The sequence below is a fragment of the Eutrigla gurnardus genome, assembly GCF_963514095.1.
Source record: "Eutrigla gurnardus genome assembly, chromosome: 1".
Lineage (NCBI taxonomy): Eukaryota > Metazoa > Chordata > Actinopteri > Perciformes > Triglidae > Eutrigla > Eutrigla gurnardus.
The window spans coordinates 21,408,149-21,429,302 of NC_139915.1; the positions used below are offsets into that span (position 1 = coordinate 21,408,149).

Genomic DNA, 21,154 nt, shown 5'->3' on the forward strand with positions numbered 1-21,154 from the left:
TCCAGTAAAGCACCAAATACAACACCGAGACATACTTTACCACGTGTATCTAATTCAGTTTGATTTGTCCAATTTTTCCGTACTGACCCATTTATTAAAGACGTTTGGTCAACATTGTGTCACGTGCACTGCAAAACCCCGTGATAAGAATAATGGGTGGATGTTTTAAAGCCGAGTTGACGTCTCAATCTTCTAACATCAATCGCACACAAATAAGACAAAGTTCACATTTATGTTGCTAATTTACGGAACGAATCTAACGTAAAGGGGTCGAGACGGGTCAAATTGCAAGTACTAGTGGGCGTTCCCGCCATATGCTGTACAGGGACGCCCGCTACTTTGATTGGTCTGTGTGAGGTACGACCCTCCTAGTTTTGCTTCTCTGCCTCCCTACTGCTCAGCGGGTTCTGGCAGTTATGAGCTATCGGCAGCATCTTTGATATTAGCATGTGTAGGCTGTGTGAGGACAGGATAGTTGTATAGTGTGTATATCTGCATAGCTATCTTATCCACGACAAGAGCAGACTTGTCTCCAGTATATTCGAGCTAGCTATCTTATTTTTTTATTTGCCCAAGTTTCTGGGCAAATAAAGTCGGGAGCTACTTGGCGTCCCTGTTCTATCTGCCAAATCAAATTTTAGCAACTCATTATACCAATACATGTTATGTTGTTTATTAAATGGACCTTATTCATTGAAAAACATTTTTTGAGCGTTAAAGCTACGTCATTTATGCGAAACCGGAAGTTGTCAGAGGTGAACACTCTCGCCTCGCTTGTAGAATGTCTGTACAGCTGTTTCACGTTGCTGATATTCTGCGTAAGATGTTATTCGCGATTTAAAGGCAAGACAGTGATGCAAAAAACTGTCTGGGAAATAAAGGAATTCTTGTGTGGCTACCTTTTCGATAAAAAAGGCCCCTGCGTGTCTCTTCGCCCACTATGTGGAGGCTTAAGGATACAGACGCCGTCCGCGTATAACGGCGTGTTTTATGGAAGACGAGGGGAGAGGTTGTGAGGCTGGGGAGTCGGGACATCGGCTGCGCTGGGGAGAGGAGCGTTAGTAAGCTAGCTCTCGTGACAGTAACAGTTGGAACGGAACGGTGACTTTTCCCGTACAGCAACCCGTCATCATGGCTACTGATGGTGACAACTTAACGCCTGGGATGGGGGAGATCATCCAGTTAAACGTCGGCGGGACAAGGTAAGCTCCGTCAACAGGACAGCCCGTCGGTTGTTTGCTATCATTTGGGACATTTGAGCTCTGGCCACGGACGTGTATGATGATATCTGCATGGCCAAGCAGCCAAGTATAAGGCTGAAGCAGACACACCACTCAAGGTTGTGTAATCTATTATTAACTACTCTACTTCTTATTCACGCACGCGCGCGCACATACACACAGTCACACGCACACACACACACACACACGTTCTGGGGTCTCTGTGCATGTACATTGTAACATTGGAGTGATGGATTTCTCCAGCAAGGCAATTACATGAATAGCGTGCACTCACCCTGCATTGACCTTCACACTGTAATACACATGTTATAAATGTGTTATGTGATTATACTTTAGGTTCTGCACCTCCAGACAAACCCTGATGTGGATCCCAGACTCTTTCTTCTCAAGGTGGGCTTAATGTTTATCAGCATTTGGACTCTTTAAAAAAAAAGATGATGCATGAAATAGAGTGAGACTGTGCAAGATTAGATATTTGAAGAATCAATTGAAGTGTTCACAAACAGTGTATGGGGAACATTTGGCAAAAATGTGACTGGATCTGTCTGCATAACCACAGTGCATGTTTTAACACACTGTACATATTTCAGAGCATGCTTAAACCTAACCAAAACGGGACTTAAATGGAGAAATATAGATGTCTAGACGCCCCCTGAAACTAGGTTAATTAAACTGCACTTATGCTATTGCTATGGCATGTAGGAGAAACAGACTCTGTGAGTGTGCTATGGTGCTGTTGCAACCTGCTAATATTACATTATTAATGTCAAGTAGCGATTTTGTATTATCTAGTCTCTGTCTTTCTTCTTGATTCTACCATTCTGGTGAAAATATCAGGAGATTATAAATACAGTCCACTATGATTGGAAGACAGGAGAAAATCCAGTCAGCTGCTTTACTTTTATGAATGTTGTATCTTCTTGTTGTATCTGTGAGACAAGTCTTGTCTTTATTCATGGAATATTCAATGTGAAAACCATGACAGTGATGTGACAAGATTTTTGTGGGCCTGTCATCACAATATAAGGACTAAGTATACGGTACATGTTTTGGCACATGTGGTTGTTTTCACATGTATCTAGCGAGTTATTTAGTCGTGAGGGGAACCTACTGTTAAAGTTAAACAACTGATCTGGGCTGGGCGAATACCACGGTCGGAAACAAACTCAAACACTGGACTGAGCTCACAGTCTGACAACGGCTGACAGAGTAGTGTTTAATGCCTGTCAGTCTGTCTGCCAGTGCACCTGTCTGCCTTCCCGCCTGTCAGTCTCTCTGGCCCCAGCTGTCTGCAGTTTGCAGTCAATATAAAGTCACTCTTCATACACAGTTGCAGCACATGCTGATGCACCACTAATCTGTAGTTCATAGAGTCACTTTGTGAACCGTTTTGTGTGTCGACATTATGTAGTGGTGACACTGCCGTTAAGTGGGAGTGGAGAAGTCCTTGGGTTAATTGGAGCACTGTGCATGTGTTTGTGGGTGTGTGTTTTCCAGTTTGCTGAGTGGAAGGATATCTACTCTTCGGGATGAAACTGGAGCTGTGAGTATAGCCTTTGTTTTTCTCATTGACATCATCAGCAAATTCTCTAAAAGCTTCCAGCAGATAGGACAATACATTGTATTTCTATTGGGCTGCAACTTCCTTATTGATATATGAAACATGACCCCCAAGATTAATGCTCAAGAAGACGAAATACATCATACTATTTGAGACCATATTAGACACATTCAGTGGCCCACACCCACAGTCAGTGGTTCATCAGTACATTTCCTCCACATCCAATTGTTAGGTAATGTGTTGTTTTGTGTAGGGCTACAACTAATGATCATTTTGAATTACAGTTTTATCTCTCAATTATTTTTAAATGCCGTTCAATGACAGAAAACAGTGAAACAGCCCATGTTTATTGAAAAAAAATATTGTTTGTTTAGTGGTTGATAATAACCTGCACTTGTATAATATATATTCCTCCACTTCCAGATATTTATTGACCGAGACCCCACAGCTTTTGCACCAATTTTGAATTTCCTCAGAACCAAAGAATTGGATCTGCGGTAAGGAGTCATGACACCATTCAGAAAATATGCTATGATGTTTATTTTAAGATGATGTTGAATTTTAACCAGAGTCTGACTGAATTCTTCTGCTGCTTTCTTTTTCTCTGTAGGGGTGTCAACATAAGTGTCCTGCGACATGAGGCAGAGTTTTATGGAATAACTCCTTTAGGTGTGTTGCTGTACAGAGGTTTTGGAGGAAATTGAAGAAGCAGTCTTAGCACAAACGGCAATACAAACAGTATATACATTATGGAAACTGTATAATGCACCTGCCTTATATCAAGATTGTTCTGTAGCCAATACATTTTTGTCACAAGGGTAGTCACTACGTGTCTACAACATCACTGTGCTGCATACCAGCTGATTATGTGGGCTTTTTGGGGTACAGCTTCAACAGCTATAGTACAGGTCTACTGCAAATGGTGTCCTGTAACATTAAAACTTGATTAGAGTTAGTTCCATTTATTTTAACGTTTTACTTCCTGTTTCATTATTTTTAACTTCCCTCCATTGTCTGTACTTGAATGGGAAAGTTACCTTCGTGGAAACTGCAGAGTGGTTACTGTTAAAAGAATTTTCCCGTAAACGAATAAATTCACCCAAGGAGGAGATCGGAGACATAAGTAAAGTCGACGTCTGACTTTAATCTTGTACAAGAGGAGCAGTTACAATGCAACAACATGTGAGGATGCTACAGAGGAAGTGCTCAAATCACTGTTGTGACTTGAGTCTTTTAAAGGCACAGGAGATAATGCGTCATTGACAGTTAATCTTCATGCAGAACAAGACATCATGACTACCAGGCCTCTGATAACATTTAGGTCAGCAATGGGGATACTAAAGTAATAAACAGTTCAACACATAAAGCTGTAACCTGAACAAAGAAAACTTTAAGACATAAGGTTAGACAAAATTCAACAGTTACATACAATTAAAATGACAGTGGATTGCTTCAACTCAAATATAGGGTCTAATCAGTCATTTACTTCATACCTAATAATAACGTTGTCACAATGAATAGAGAAATACAAAAGGAGGAAATAGAGTATGAGGTTTAAAATCCATAGAAGAAAAGGGCGATTTATTTTACACCCCCAATGACTCTACCATGTATCAGCATCAGCACATCATCTTCCATTACATTCTTCTAATTATAATTTTGTTTTACAGTAATTAAATAAGTACTTATTTATGTAAAATATCTGTTATGTTACTATGGTCATCGTGGACTCACTGCAGTTTGTGTGTGTGCGTCTGTGCAGTACGGCGCCTGTTGTTGTGTGAGGAACTGGACCGCTCATCGTGTGGTAGCGTTCTCTTCCACGGCTACCTGCCGCCCCCAGGTAAAGACGTGCAGCTGAGTGATACAGAGAACGAACTGAAAATAGAGAAAGACAATTAACTTTCAACTTAATTTTACATTTATTTTACAAAAACAGTTGCAGCAAGTAAACAATTAGCAGAATACTATAAAAAATACATATCTGCACACATTTCTATTTGTAAATGTCAGTGTATTGTTCCTTGACAGCCATCCCTGCCCAGAAGCCGAGCACCGCCTCGGCAGCCTCTGGTCCCTCCTCGGATGAGCAGCTGGGTCCAAGTGGAGCAGAAGGCTTCACCCGCGTTGGTCCCCCTCCTCACCCTTCCCTCTCAGGTTCACCCGGAACAGATAACCACAAACTGGGTGAGTAACTCAGAGCAGCATTATAAACTGAATTTAAAGGATAAATAATGATGAGGATTTGAAATTCCTGAAATCCTTCAGCATAAGCTTAAATTTTGCATTAAAAAAAGCAAGCAGCAAATGTAGGGACTCTTATTTTGACAGTGACCTTGCAGAAGCCTGCCATCCACAGACCGCGTGTCTACTGCATGTGCTCTAGCATTCATCCTCCTTGTGTCTGACTTTGTCTACTTCTACATGTTTATGTGTCACATCACATCTGTATGCGTGTGGCAGAAAGAGAGGATAGTAGATGTGCTTTTGTGCTTGTCCACATGTGCGTGTGTTTCTGTGAGTGTGCATTATTTCTGGAGCTAATGTGACCTGACACATCCTTTTAGTGCGCTGACTGAGGTAGCCTAGTTTCCCATCGGCCTCTCTGTTGAGGACGACATCAGAGAATATAGTTAGCTACAATAGAGTGTATGCGCTCTGGACTGATGCAGAAGGATTAGGGATGAGTGTTTTATATCATGCAGTAATTTGAAGTAAACATCACTGATGCCGGTCTGGTTCTAGACTTTTGAATTGCTGCCCGCATTGATATTATATTCAGCAATTCAAATGACGACAACTAATGAATAATGAAGTGAAAACTAAAAGGGACATTCAGTCTGATTATCAGGCTATGAAAGTAGTGAGTTCCATTGTATTGTGTGTGTGTGTAGGTCCTGTCATCGACCCCAGGAAGGTGCTAATTATAGCGGGACATCACAACTGGATTGTTGCCGCTTACGCACACTTTGTCATCTGCTACAGGTAATACTGCCACAAAATTGTTGGTTAAAATATTTCTCCTCCACTCTTTATTTCAGAAGGCGGAGACAGATTATTTATGAAGGGAAGAAGGGGTCATTATCTGTTGTGTCTCATATTTCTCACTAAATACTTCTCTACTCGTGCCGGCCCAGCACACAGGCTTTCTATGGCTCAACGGTTTATCTTTTACAAAACAAGCACAAACAATTTGGTTTATCTGTTGTTTTACTAGCTTGTTTTAAAAGTGGTAATGACAGCTGACTTTTTTTATCTGACCCATATCCAAATTTTTCAAAACAGACCTATTAGTTCTTAGCAGTCCCTGTCATTTAAAGTATAAACATGCTGTAATATTAGGGGTGTGAATCTTTGGCTTCACAGCGATTCGATTCGATTAACGATACAGTAGTTGGCGAGTCGATTCAAGGACAATTTTTTTTTTTTGTGTAACGATTCGATTCAATTCGATTCTGTAAACCACGATTCGATTCAGTAACTTGTAACCAAAATTCTATATCCATGAAATAAACATGCAATAATGCGAGTGAGACTATTTGTATTCTTCTGAAAGGTGAAAAGATAACATATTTATTCTATAAAAAAGTAAACCTGCATAATATTTTATGCTGAATACAAAAATGTAATTAAAATATGCTTGGTTATTTTTTAACATTTTCAATAGACTACATGCTGGCAGGGGAGAGTGTCTTAAACGTATTAAAACATTAATCATAAGTAAGAATCACGATTACTCCGATTAAATGCATTTATATCGATTATTGGTGAAGCCAAAACGATTCAGTCTATTTATTTATTGTAGCAGATCGATTTAGTAGAATCTATAGGACTGACAATCGATTAATCGATTAATCGAATGAATCGTTACACCTCTATGTATTATGGATAATCCATTGGGAGAATAAAGAATAAAAGCAGATGTAAACATTTGTCTGTGTGCGAACTTGCTAAAGGATAAAGGAATCTTCTGGATGGCAGCAGGTGTTTTCCTCTCCCTACCTTGACTGGACTATTGAACGTATCGCGCTCAACGCCAAGGTGGTGGGCGGCCCGCATGGAGACAAGGACAAGATGGTGGCCGCCGCCTCTGAAAGCAGGATCATCCTCTGGAGCATCCAAGATGGAGGCAGTGGAAATGAGATAGGTGAACAGTCATTCCAATTCCAACATGCATACTATCATATACCATATTATTCAGTATGCCAGAATGAGAATTTGTAAGTCGTAATTCATAGTATGTCAAATACAGTATGCCAAAAATGCCATGTGTCAGAGGCCTTTCTGGATATTCTTACCCACAATCCTCTGTACAGCGGAAGTTCCAGGTGCATGTTCTGAAGAAGTAGTATGTCCCAATTCAATATACACTGCATGCAACAGTATGTAGTAGCTGCAGTGTTTTCTAAAAGTATGAAGACAAAGTATGTGATTTAGAACACAGTGAGAGAACTTCTGTATGCTTATGTCAGCAGGCCACCATGCTGATATGTGCCCCCTCCCCCCCCAAAAAAAAAAAAAAAAAACAGAAAATTCACTCCTAAAACTCCTACCCTTTCCCCACCACCCCAGGTGTATTCAGTCTGGGTGTACCTGTGGATAATCTCTTCTTCATTGGGAACCAGCTTGTTGCTACGAGCCACACAGGGAAGGTCGGAGTGTGGAATGCCGTCACACAGCACTGGCAGGTGTGTGTGTGCGTGTGTGTGTGTGTGTGTGTGTGTGTGTGTGTGTGTGTGTGTGTGTGCACTGATTGTGAGTCAGTTTTTTTGTGTGTATATGTTAAAGGTTCAAGATGTGGTTCCTATTACCAGTTGTGACACAGCGGGATACTTCCTACTACTGGGCTGCAACAATGGGTCTATCTACTACATAGGTACACACACAAGTGTCATTGCAGGGATCGGATACTCAATCTAGATTTCATTAAATGCTGTCAAACTTCAACACATTTATTAATTTTGTCTTCTTTTCAGATATGCAAAAGTTTCCATTGAGGATGAAGGATAACGATCTTCTAGTGACAGAGCTTTATCACGACCCTTCAAATGATGCCATCACTGCACTGTCTGTCTACCTCACACCAAAAACCAGTCAGTACACCAGTTTTTTCTCCTCTAAAAAAATAAAGAAGAACAATGTTATTCCTGTATACGCCTCATGTGCCTTCCTTTCTCTGCTCTCTCAGGTGTGAGTGGGAACTGGATAGAGATCGCCTATGGGACCAGCAGCGGTGCAGTGAGAGTGATTGTGCAACACCCAGAGACGGTGGGATCGGGGCCTCAGCTCTTTCAGACATTCACTGTGCACAGGAGTCCGGTGACAAAGATTATGCTGTCTGAGAAACATCTGGTATCAGGTGAGGAAGGTTTCACAGGTGTGAAGATTAGACAACCAGTTTCTCTGCTAACATGTCAATCATCTCTGGTTCATCGTGTTCTCTGTGACGTACCCAGGTGCATACCTGTGATTGACATCTCCTGTTGTTTTTCTGTCAGTGTGCGCGGACAACAATCACGTTCGGACGTGGACGGTGACGCGGTTCAGAGGGATGATCTCCACCCAGCCAGGCTCCACTCCTCTGGCTTCCTTCAAAATACTGTCCCTGGAGGAGACGGAGAGCCACGGGAGCTACGGCTCTGGGAACGATGTTGGTGAGGAAGTTAGGAAGACACGATCATTAGAACTAGATGAAGGTGCGTTGCCTTAAAAAGACAAATGTGGACACGTCACTTACTAAAGACAAATTGAGTGCTTAGGTGTGTTTTTTTTCTTTTAGAAATGTTAAATGCATTTATATAGCGCTTTTCTAGTTAACTAGTAACTCAAGGCGCTTCACAATACATTCAGTCACTTTTACCCGTTCACACACACATTTATACACTGATGGCAGAGGAGCCGCCTGCACATCAGGAGCTAACTCATTCATACACACTCACGCCAATGGCGAAGCATCAGGGGCAATTAGGGGTTCAGTATCTTGCCAAAGGACACTTCGGCATGCAGACTAGAGGAGCTGGGATTTGAACTGCCTGATTGGAGGATGACTCGCTCTACCTCTGAGCCACAGCCACCCCCAAGTGTTCTGCTAAATGGTTTGTAGGGCTGTTGTCGACCAAAGATATTTTACTTGACTAACAAACCATTTTGACTCTTATTGTGTTTTCTGCTCTCAGGTCCATTTGGAGAGAGAGATGATCAGCAGGTGTTCATACAGAAGGTGATTCCCATTACCAACAAACTGTTTGTGCGGCTCTCATCTACTGGAAAGAGGTATCATTCCATCCACCTTTCTCTTACACCTTTGTGCCTCTGGCTTTTATCTGTGTCTTTTTATTGTCATGAACTGGGAGGAGGAAGGATGCTTCATTACGTTTCCTATGTAAGCTTTTAGTACATCTGTTTGATCTTTGCTACGTGTGTGTGTGTGTGTGTGTGTGTGTTTATCAGGATCTGTGAAGTGCAGTCCGTGGATCTGACCACCATCTCTTGCTTCATGGTGCGGGAGTGTGAGGGTTCTAGCCGGATGGGGTCGCGACCTCGACGATATCTGTTCACGGGCCATGGCAACGGCAGCATCCAGATGTGGGACCTGACCACAGCAATGGACACCGCTAATAAAGGGGAGGAGAGGAAAAGAGAGGGTGAGGAGAAAGAGACAGATGGGGGTGAAAGAGAGGAGACAGAGAGAAAGAGAACATTCGGAGGTAACGTCATGTATGTTTATGGAAGAGACCGAGAGCAGTAATGTTAGAAAGAATGTGTTTTTACTCACCTACAAAAGTTACAATATTCTGGAATTCATGAGACTGCTATTTCTATGATTAGAAATGTAATTATTTATTTTGATGAAATACCATATGTTTGTGTTTCACAGATGTAGGTGGGCCTTCAGAGGAGGAGCTGCTGCAGCTGTTGGACCAGTGTGACCTGAGCACCTCCCGCTGTGCTACACCAAGTATTAGCCCTGCCCCCTCTGTGCTTCATCACACACGCCTCAGAGAGTCCTGCTCAAGGTTAGAGAGAAATTTCACACACCACATTAAACACAAAAACACATAAATGTACATAAAATAACTGTCACTACAGAAAAGGTACCGTCTGTCTCAATAATTGTCCATCCATCCATCCATCCATTGTCTACCGCTTTTCCTGTATTCAGGGTCGCGGGGGGGCTGGAGCCGATCCCAGCTGTCATTGGGCGAAGGCAGGGTTTTATCAATAGTGTAATAATAAATAACATTCTTTGTACTGAGGTTGTCAACCAGCAAGTACTGTGTTAAAATGTCATGCAAGTTCTTACCTGTCTCACTCTTTTCTGTCAGTCTGCAGTTACAGGCCCAGGAGCCCATTCCTGAGAGCCAAGCTACCTACGGAGCTGTGCGACCCTACAGAGAGAGCCCCCTGCTGGCCCGTGCTCGACGAACCGAGTCCTTCCACAGCTACAGGTGAAATAATATGTGTCTCATTGTGCAAATACTTTAAAAGGGTCGTCTCACCCATATTACAAAAAAAAAAAATCCTCCTCGCTGACCACTAATGGTATCAAGCCATGCACATCATCCATCAGTTATCTGTAACCACTTATGCTGTTAAAGGGGTTGCAAGGGGGCTGGAGCCGATCCCAGCCGACATTGAGCGAAAGCAGGGTACAGCCTGAACAGGTCGCCAGTCTATCACAGTGCTGACACATAGAGACAGAAAACCATTCACACTCATATTCACACCTATGGGCAATTTAGAGTCATCAATTAACCTCTGCATGTCTTTGGAACGTGGGAGGAAGCCAGAGAGGAAGGGAAACAGCAGCAACAAAAACACTGGAGAATTCTCTGGGTGGACAATAAGTACAGATAACTTTTTGTAATTTGGATGACTTCACCATTACAGTGGTGCTCCTTGACCTGGGGAGCATGTTTTCCTTTATTGCATGCTCTACTCTCACTTGATTAGTGAGATCTAATGTGTTTAGCTAATGAAGAGTTTATCAGGTGTGGACGGAGCAAGGAGAGATTGGAAATAGGCTTTACAGAACCAGGATTGGGTTATTTACATGTTTGCCAAGTTGTCCTTGTCTGCATTTATGTATCCATCCATCTGTAACTGACTCCATCTGTCCATCTTTCCAGAGACTTCCAGAACTTCAGTCTGACTCGAGGTGTCCTGGACAGCACAGGTCCGATGTCCACACAGGGCCCCAGCCACATTGTTGACGTCCGGCGTTCCCTCTGTGACTTTGGGCTGGAGGACAGTGAGAGGAGAGCCTCGGCAATGGAGTTCTGGGCTTGCCGAACGGCCAGGTCAAGCTCTAACACAATAATGGGAGGCATGACGACTGCTGTTTTTTCTGGGGCGAAGACGGAAGGCGGTCAAGAATTTTCGCGACAGCCTCCTGACAGCCCAATTCCCGGAGGCGACGTTAGGCGGAAGGTACACCCACAAGCAGAGGAGGGGGAGGGATCAGGGGGCGAGGGTGCGAAGGTGGAGGGAGGCGTGAGGAAGAGGGGAGTACTAGAAGGAGGCTTTCTGGGGAGAAAGAGGGCTCCCCCAGTCCCCCACCTCTCCTCCCTCCCTTCTGGATCTGAAGGTGGTGGTAGTGACTCGTCTGCCAACGCCTCTCCCTCCCCAACCAAACTGTCTTCCTCCACCTCACCACGATATAGGAAGTTGGCCCCTGAGCCGTCCAATCAGGACAGCAGCCTGTGACGGTGCCCACCGCATTGTTTTTTCTTCTTTTGATCCCAATCAGAGGAATCATCTTGTAGAGGCGTCTGATGGGCACATGTCGGAGATGAATTCTGGGTATCGCAGCAGATGAGGAATGTGATTCATGACGTAACTGGATGAAGGACCTTCTTCTTTTTTGAACACCTTTTTAATTGAAGTCAGTGGAATTCAAACATGTATCTGCCAAAAAGTGACAACATCCCAACGCCAACAGCATCTCAATCAGGACAGGAGTACATTTGGTTATTGGTCTTTGCTGTGGTTCAACTGGAACTCCTAATGTCTCAATTTGCCGTTTGGTGTAACAGATGATGGATGATGCACTTTCAGGCACATATCGGAAGCAATCTGCCAGCTCACTTTGTCCTGGAGAAGTGCTGAAATTGGTTCCTCTATCTGTGTCGACGTCATTCATGCTACATCTTAACAAACAGTAAATACAGAAACATGGTTTTATGGTTAAGGTTCAGGTGAATGAAAATGAAGAAACAAGCACAGTATTAATAATAGAATGAGGGTTTCTAACTCTAAGGGCTGCTTTTTATTGTGAGACCCTTAAATAGATAATGGAAGTGACAAAGGCACAGTTTGTACTTTTATCAAATATTGAGTCTGGTTGGAATTAGTTTGTCCATAAACTACTGAGAAACTAACTTTAAAAAAATATAACCACAAAATAATCAACTGACAAAGCTATAAACAGAAAAACAAGCAAATCCCTGAAACCAGCAGATGGTTTTTTTTTTCCATTTCCATTTTTGGTGATTTGACCAAACAATCAATGGACTAATCGATTCAGCATTTCAGAAGATGTATCCCCTTTCAAAAACTCACGATGATGTGACGTGTCTCTGACATTATGTGCAGCCTGTCATTCAGTCAACTTTTACATAAACGTACCTTCGTTGCCCTACTTGGAACCTCGACAGCTACTTGAACCTTAACGTGTATACACTTCACTGCAGCCAGAGACACACCGTGTCTTTGTAGGAAAACCTTCCTGGGTTTGTTGATCAATGGCTCAATGACAACTATGCAAACTTGTAGTCAAGATACCGAAGAGCTAAGCGTCACTCTGATTTCCACAGTATTGCTGTTACACACAGGGATATTGACTATGAACAGACATGAGTCCTCATGTGAACAGGTGCCTGCTTTTCACTACAGCTGGCTATTTATCTGGAAATGGGCCAAATTGATGATTGACGTATATATTAACACTAGCATAACAATGTGAAGGACTTGTCTTACTAACTCATCCATTCAGTCATATTTAATGTTATTGATTACAGCTTTGCTTTTCCTGCTGTGACAGTTTTGTTTTTTTACTTTTTTTAGATTAATCTATCACAAAGATCACATTCAGACTAACACTGAAGGCAAATCAAATATACAACAATTATTGCTTTTTGGGGTACATGTATTTATGACTTTTCCTCGATGTCTAAACAGGGACTTGTTTATTTTTTAGCACTATCACTCAAAGAAAAAGAAATTCAGTCTGTTTTCCCCATTTGGTGCCTGTGCAAGATCAGACTAATGATTTACATTTTATTTATTTTTTTACGGTTTCACAATACAACTACACTCAACTCAGAACACGGACCTGGTACACTACATCACTTTACTCTCAATGAAACAGATTTTAATGTGTCTTGTCTTGTTTTGAATGATTGTTGCAGTGCCTTATTTAACTTGTTTGAGGGTTATCAGCCCATTTGAGTGTTTTCATTGACAAAGACTCGTGACCAAAGGCTTGTGAAAACTGTGGTGCCACACGGCGGACCCATCCACTCTCGCTTTGACTAGAACTGCCTGGTGGTAGATTTACACCAGGCCAAATCTGATTTTATGAGTGGTCACTTGAATTGTTAGGCATTACAGTACATATTAAATTCTGTTCTAATCTATTGCAAACTGTACAACATCTTGACATAGATGAAAACCGGAAAGTGGTTATGATTTAGTTGTGAAGGCCTAAAGGACAGCATTGTGAGCTGAACCTGCTTCTTTACTGCTTGAACCCGTCGGAGCCCCTGTGACACAAGAAACCAGGACCAGCTCTTGATTCTTTTCTTTTTACTTTTCTGTAATCACTGTTTGGACAAAAAAGATAAACAGAACTAGAAGTAATATCCTGAACTATCCAAATCCAGCAGCTATATAACCTCTTTCCAGTCATTTTAAGCACATTGCTTATCATATCAACATATACAGATTGTAAACCAATGGGTCCCTGCCTGTACAAAGATGTGCATTTTGATACACTAATTAACTGTATGAAAAGTAGACATACATATTCAAAACAAAGTCCTAATATGGATGCGTTGATGTGTTTTATGGTGTGTCGTTTCTTACACTGTTCATTATATACTGTCGCTATATTGCCTATATTAATATACCATGCTATTGGACCCAACTGCATTTGCACTATTAAGATTAATATTAAAGTAAATTGCTAGTGTGTGTGTATATACAGTACATATATATATATATATATATATATATATATATATATATATATATACACATACATATATGTGTGTATATAAACACACACACACACACACACACACATATATATATATATATATATATATATATATATATATATATATATATATATATATATATAAACAGAATGTTTAAAGTCTATGTCAGCACATGACTATCTGTCTTTTGAAGATCCGTCTGTCCTCTGGCTACCTTTACATTATATTACAGCCAGATTCTAGCGAGGTAAAAGGAATACATACAGTGGAAAGAAAAGAATGTGAACCTTTTGGAATTTCATTTTCTGAATACATTTGTCATAAAATGTGATCTGATCTTCATCTACGTCTAGGGTATTGACAAACATAATGTGTCTAAAATAATAACAAAAGAAATCTGATCTTTCATGTCTTTATTGAATGAACACACACATTCAACATTCAAAATGGCAGTGGAAAAAGTAAGTGAACTCTTAGAATTAATATGTGATTGACTGCCCCTTGGCAGTGATAATCTCAACCAGGCGCTTCCTCTAGCTGTGGATCAGACCTGCACATCGTTGGAGGAATTTTAGCCCATTCTTCCTGGCAGAACTGCTTTAGTTCCGTCAGCTTTTGGACGTTTGTTTTTCTTAAGCCATTCTGTCGTGGACTTGCTCTGGTGTTTTTGCTTGTTGTCCTGTTGCATCCCCCACCTTATACACTGTTTCAGCTGACGTACAGACATTCTCACATTATCCTGAAGAATTGTCTGATATACTTGGGATATCATCTTCCCCTCAATGATTCCAAGCTACCCAGGCCCTGATGCAGCAAAGCAGGCCCAAATCATGATGTTACCTCCACCATACTTTACGGTTGGGTTGATGTTTTCATGATGATATGCCATGCCCTTTCTACACCATATTTAGTGCTGTGTGTTTTTTCCAAATAGTTCCATAGTTTCATCAGTCCACAAAACATTTTGCCAATACCGCTGTGGAGTGTCAATCTGCTCTTTTGCAAACTTTTGGTTTGTTTCTTTAACTCATTGATGAGTCTTTGTTGTGCTCTTGGTGTCATTTTGACTGGATGCCCACTTCTTAGTAGAGTAGCAACAGTCCAAAAGCGTCTCCATTTATAGATTGTTTTCCTAACTGCAGACTGGTGAATTTCTAAAGTCTTTGAAATAACTTACCCTTGCCAGCTTTATGTAAATCAACAATTATTGATCGTAGATCCTCTGAAAGCTCTTTTTGGGGAGGCATGGCTCACATGTTCTTCTTGTGCAGAGCAAATTCCAAAAGTTTGAGGGTTTTTTATCGGTAGCTGTAGTCCATACCTCCAAACGTATCATCTTAACAAGACTCCAGGTGTGCTAAAACCTGACTCCAATTAGCTTTTTTGAGGTCATTAACTCAAGGGTTCACATACTTTTACAAACACTATGATTGTTTTTGGTTGTTCTCAATACAATGTTAAAAAATGTCATGTTATTATTTCAGACACATTATATTTGTCAATACCCTTGACATAGATGAAGATCAGATCACATTTTATGACAAATTTATTCAGAAAACCATGAAATTCAAAAAGGCTCACATACTTTTTCTTGCCACTGTGTTTGTTTAAACTGCCCTGTGCATCATTGTTTTACATTGTGTGTGTGTGTTAGCAGTGTTGCATTATGTTGTAATATTATTTACAGCTGTGACTCATGATCACATATAATGTACCACTGAACATTTCAGAGCCTCCATGTTCATGTAATTTAATCTACAGCTGTGTTCACTAAAACCCCTCAAAACTGGATATGTTTCCTTTATTTTCTCTGAACGTTATGAGGGAAATTGACAGCGATGATATAGAGTTGAATTGTTATTTTTGCCATTTTGACAAAGTTGGTCTGAAGAACGGAGCAAACTATTTATAGAAGAGCCATCAAATCTGTATTACTACAACGTTTTATGTATAGAACAACACAGCAAATTTCCAGGATGACAAGAACTTTCATTTAATTAGTTCAACCAATCCATAAACAAACTCAATGTTCAAGATTTCTAACTATTTTTGTACATTTCCTCGCTATGGGACTAAAAAAGTACTTTCTTCTCTCATCTTTACAGAAGAATATCAGATTAAATTGTATTTGCAGTTTCAGCAGACAAACTAGACTCAGTCTAAAAAAGGCTGAAACAAAAGAGCTGGCAGTCACAGCAAAGTGCACACTTTTTGTTTTGTCACACAGGTGTGTGTGTGTATGTGTGTGTCTCTCTCCCCAGCGCTTTTATTTCACTAACCTTCCCGTTCAGACAGTCTCCTCTCTGAGACGCCGTCTGTCGTCATCATGATTTATGAGTTTAATAAAACGCTGTGTGTGTGTGTAGCTCAGGGCCATACTGTCCCTTACAATCACTCCACAAGCTCTCCCTCCCTCCATGGGTGACAATAGCTGTGAATGTGGCTGTGAATGTTTTAGAAGTGACCTTGTCACACTGCTGTCCTTGAGCGAGGGCACTGTTGTTACTGCCAGTTTGTTCATTTCAAACTTGCCTTGATGTTCCCTTAAGGGGACGCGGGAGCAAAACTAAATTACTGCTGCATAGTTCTGATGGAGATACCGGCCTGCTGTGTGTGTGACTGTGTGTGGTAACTAAGTCTGCATACAGCTGATGGCTCGGCTGTGTTTTACTCACTCAGCAGAAAAGAACCCCATGACCAGTCTGAGGCACAGTGGTCTGTTAAGCTAAATATCTCAGTTGTGTCCCCAAGTGTGTTCTCCTGTACACACACACACACGCACACACACAAATTATTAAACTGTACCTGCAAACTATTTCACTTTCATAATTATATTTTTACAAGTTTAAAAGCACATTTAAACTGTGGACAATATGAACCTCATCAATGAACAGATAGTTATGCAACTTTTTTTCTGCTTTTATGTCCTCATGTATCGATATTATGGAGTTAAAGCTTGAACTTTAAATACTGAACTCTCTGTTCATGTTGGAGTAAAATAATATAAACTGCTAAAAGTAGTTTTTTTGCAGGCACGTTGTCACCATGTTTGTACTGTAAAAGAAAGGAAAATAAATGTAATACACTATGCTAGGATGAAACAGAAAAAATGATCCTCGTCATGAAACTTTACATCGACCTTTCACAGATACGGATACTAGATTCTTTCATATCTTTATAAGAAAAAAAAAGATGGACAAGAATGCCAATACAGGAAGCTATAATCGAGAAAGAGTCTAAAAACTTGATGTGTTAATATTTCAAATACATTTGACGAAATGTAAGAAAACAGTAGAAAATAATATTTTTATGACCATTGTTTATAGTTTTTCAAAACAAAACATCAACAAATCCTCTAGAAATACAATTGTTTTTTTTTTTTACAACGACCACAAATAATACTGCAACTGTAAAAAAAGAAAAGATTTTATAACAATACAGTCGGCTTCAACTCTTTACACAAAAACCCATCAACACAGAAATTCAACATCTTCTTCAGATAAATATTGTTTCTATGATGTTTAGCTTCAGAAAATTAAAGGCCAAATTTGTGGAATCCAACAAAAAGGATATTTAATTACAGTTACAACACCAGAACCGGACACAGCTCAGATTGTTTCCTTTTTTGGTAATGAAAATGAGGCCTCAAACAAACAACACCAAGTCTGGATTTCACTGACTCAAACCCAGACATTCAGCTTCACTAGTTCACTAGAACAAAGCTTGATTTTACGATGTCCAATTCCTTCTAAATTTAAATTGCAGTAAACTGTACATCAACAACTGATATGGTAAAAAAGAAAATCTCAAATTGGGCTTTCAAGATACATCACACAATTACAACAATCAGGCGGCACATTTCAGACTCCCAGCCACATTTTAACACAATAATAAACAAAAAAACACATTTTTTTGTCATAACACTAACTTAATAGGATTAAGAGCTTAATAGGCACTAGGAGACTGAAAGCTTTAATATGAATTGATCTCTAGACTGGTAGCTAGAAGTACACCTGCTGAAGCTGATCTTCCAAAATAACTAAACTACTAACGGTTGGCAAGCAGAGACAGTGGATCATAACAGTCACAGATGATCTGGTTCTTAATCTGAGCAGGATTTGAGATATAATGTAGAATCACAATCCAGACATGACAACATTGAAGCTGTACAACGCACAACCTACACAATCCCAGCTGATGGGTCCACATCTGAACTGTATGCAGTGATTTTGGATCCTGGCCTCGACTCAAGTTAAGACTAGTTAGTCCAGACAGGGAGTAATTTTAATATTGTTTTAATAGAGTTTTACCCTAGTTTGACCCTTCCCCTAGTTATAATTGGTCATTAATGGTGAACAATATTAAGGTATTTTTTAAGACTTCCTTTACATTCTGGTTTGAAACTAGATCTGAATGGTGATACCAGATTAGACGAGGGGATCTTAAAGTTGAGTGTCAGTGAACATGGTTTGTTCCTTTTTCAGAGATCTTAAGGCCTTGATAGCGTCCACAAACCCATCTTCCTCCACATACTGAAAGAGAACACATTAGATCACAACTAAGCCTTTAAAAATCATATACATTATGTTATGTACATGTAATAGTCCTGAGAGCTGAGTTAGACAACAGTCTGTCAGGACTGTAATTAATGGTCATTCTAACAAATTAATTAAACAAAAACATCTACACACTCACCAGTCCAGAGTCATGTCCCAGTGGGTTGTCCCAGCTTCCTTCCTCCATCATTAGTGACTTCCTGTCAATCAGCTGACTGACGCTGCGATGCAGGGATTGCTGGGAGTAGGCCTGACTGAGGTCCGTTTGTCTGGGGACCCGCAGGACAGACATGGGGCTGAACCGTGAGCTGCTCCTGACTATCTTTGTGTCAGTCAGACCCTGAAAACAGACCTTTTTAGTGGGACGGTTTTATGGATTTAAAAGACCATATTACAACTCAAATATTCCCTCCAAACCAATTTCCATTCATGCCGTAGTTTTTAAGTTGATTAATATAAAATATAATGTTCACTATCTTACTACTCACCTGGTTCTGCAAAAATAATTTTCATATGTTACTTAAATAAATAGAAGGAACTAGGAAAACTGGGCTGTACTCTGAAATGAAGTGAAGATGTAATGAACATTGTTTTTTTAATTGCAATTCCCCCCAAGAGGAGTTTCTATAAACTAAAAGATGTAAGAAAATAATAGTTTCAAAGCTCAAATGCAGCCTTTGTGTGTTGTGGATATCATCAACAAAATCTAGGAATGATGCAGGTGAATATTTACATGATTCTATTGCCTCCCAACAGGAAAATATGTATTTGAAATGAAGAATCGACAAAAATACAGCAGACACAGAAAATTTGCATGTGCCATAAAACAAAGTACAAGATTAAGATAAAGTATCACAGTTTTCATTTGCATATTGAGCAGAATGGAATCTGGCTTCATGGTTGCTGCTTTAAACAAAGATTTTACCCGTTGCACAAAGTAAACGTCTTACCTTTATGATAATTAATCTTATTACACACACACACACACACACACACATGCGCACACACACACACACATGCGCACACACACACACACACACACACACACACACACACACACACACACACAAAGCATGCACACACAAACAAAACAGACATGCGTAGAAAGGCACCCATGCAGATTCACAATCCCGTACCTCTGTGTACACAGTGTAGCTTTTAAGTATAACGTTGCTGATGTCAACAATGTCTGTTACAGTGTCAAACTGCAGGGGGACAATAAAATAAAAATGTTGAGAGTAATTATAGGAAATAGTCTTACTGTGGGATGGTCAGGGAGCAGCACAGAGCTAGAGTGATGTTTAGAGCACAACTCAGGACAGGGCCCCTGGGAGACGGGGGGAGTAGAAGAGGTGGAGGGGAGGAAGGGGGGAGTCAGAGGAGACATAAAAAACAAAGCAAGAAAGACTGACAGAATGACAAAGAGCTAAAAAAAAGTATGATTTAAAAAGTGTGAGAACATTAATTAGAGAAGTGGTGAGACTGGAATGGAACAGGGAGATGAAGTTAGAAAGTATAATTTTGTTTGAATAGCAGTTGTTGGTAGTTATTAATAATGAGTGATGAGAGGTAACAATGTTTGTACTTAAAACTAAATAATACTAATAAACTAAACTTAAACATGTGAGATGAAATGTTCCTGTTTCTAAAATGCCTTTCTAGGCATAAACAGCTGTTTAAACCTGTCAGAGTTGGATTCATGTAAAAACATCAAACAAATAAAAGCTTTAGTCCAGGAGGGTTTTACTGTTGTTGTTTTCCATATTTACAAAGGAATTAACAAGGGCAAGTTACCAGAGATGGGAAGTAACAAAGTATACTTTGTTACTGTACTGTAATTTTTAGGTGTATCTGTATTTTTACTTTTACTGTCTACTTTTTAAAACAAATAACTGAACTTTCTACTTACATTTTCAAAAAACAAGCTTGTTGCTTTATTTTTTAATGCATTTGAGGGGAATTATCAAACTTGTTCCTCCTTAATATGATGCGAGATTCAGTAAGCCTTGCAAAAAGCCAGTAGAAATGTCCTTCATAGTGATACTTTTTACTTTGAGTACATTTCAGAGCCTGTACTATTTCCACTTTTACTTTACAGTAATGAAGTTGAATCAGTATAGAATGTCTTGACTTTTGACACCTCAACTAGTTATTCACTGCTATCAGTCACAGAAAATAATTTATAGTCTAAGAACAGCTTTCCTGTGATAGTTGTTGTTGTTGTTGTTGTTTCCCTTCTGGATTCCCTTTCTGTTTTATCTCCCCTAAGTTTTCTTCTGCTTTCACCTCTTTGTAAACCTCACTACCTCTCTCTACATCTCTCATCTTGTTTCTCTGCTCCACTCACCATGTACGTTTCTCCCCCACCCTTCCTGGTCTTCTGAAGCATGACCAGTGGGGGGCGCTCTCTGCCTGATGGATTCTTCCTCAGGGCTCTAGAGTGGAGAAAAATCATTCACACCCTTTCTTCTTCAGATTAAACTGTCTGTGTTTTTACATGGAAAGTGTTGTGCTTTGTAGAGAAAAGTTAAGCTCAGTTTTGCAGCTAAATATGAACCACTGCAAAGTAAATGAGGA

The 21,154-nt window shown here is 40.3% G+C and overlaps 3 protein-coding genes across 3 annotated transcripts in view; 2 read left to right on the plus strand and 1 right to left on the minus strand.

Moving 5' to 3' along the window:
* Nucleotides 1-21,154, plus strand: part of kif28 (kinesin family member 28) — a 183,067-nt gene that overhangs the window by 73,231 nt on the left and 88,682 nt on the right. The window lies entirely within an intron of this gene.
* Nucleotides 595-13,997, plus strand: kctd3 (potassium channel tetramerization domain containing 3). The gene is made up of 19 exons (XM_084021847.1): nucleotides 595-1,202; nucleotides 1,578-1,631; nucleotides 2,739-2,784; nucleotides 3,226-3,299; nucleotides 3,413-3,471; nucleotides 4,565-4,645; nucleotides 4,834-4,989; nucleotides 5,697-5,787; nucleotides 6,759-6,949; nucleotides 7,375-7,490; nucleotides 7,591-7,678; nucleotides 7,779-7,895; nucleotides 7,991-8,161; nucleotides 8,301-8,456; nucleotides 8,979-9,075; nucleotides 9,253-9,446; nucleotides 9,680-9,818; nucleotides 10,128-10,250; nucleotides 10,932-13,997. The coding sequence occupies exons 1-19, from the start codon at nucleotides 1,132-1,134 to the stop codon at nucleotides 11,506-11,508; spliced, it is 2,601 nt and encodes an 866-aa protein (XP_083877973.1). The 5' UTR covers nucleotides 595-1,131; the 3' UTR covers nucleotides 11,509-13,997.
* ush2a (Usher syndrome 2A (autosomal recessive, mild)) overlaps nucleotides 18,412-21,154 on the minus strand; it is a 273,785-nt gene continuing 271,042 nt past the window's right edge. The window contains 4 exon segments of the mRNA XM_084005786.1: nucleotides 18,412-18,553; nucleotides 18,717-18,917; nucleotides 19,839-19,904; nucleotides 20,925-21,012. Coding sequence (XP_083861912.1) covers nucleotides 18,464-18,553; nucleotides 18,717-18,917; nucleotides 19,839-19,904; nucleotides 20,925-21,012 — 445 coding nt within the window. The 3' untranslated portion in view covers nucleotides 18,412-18,463.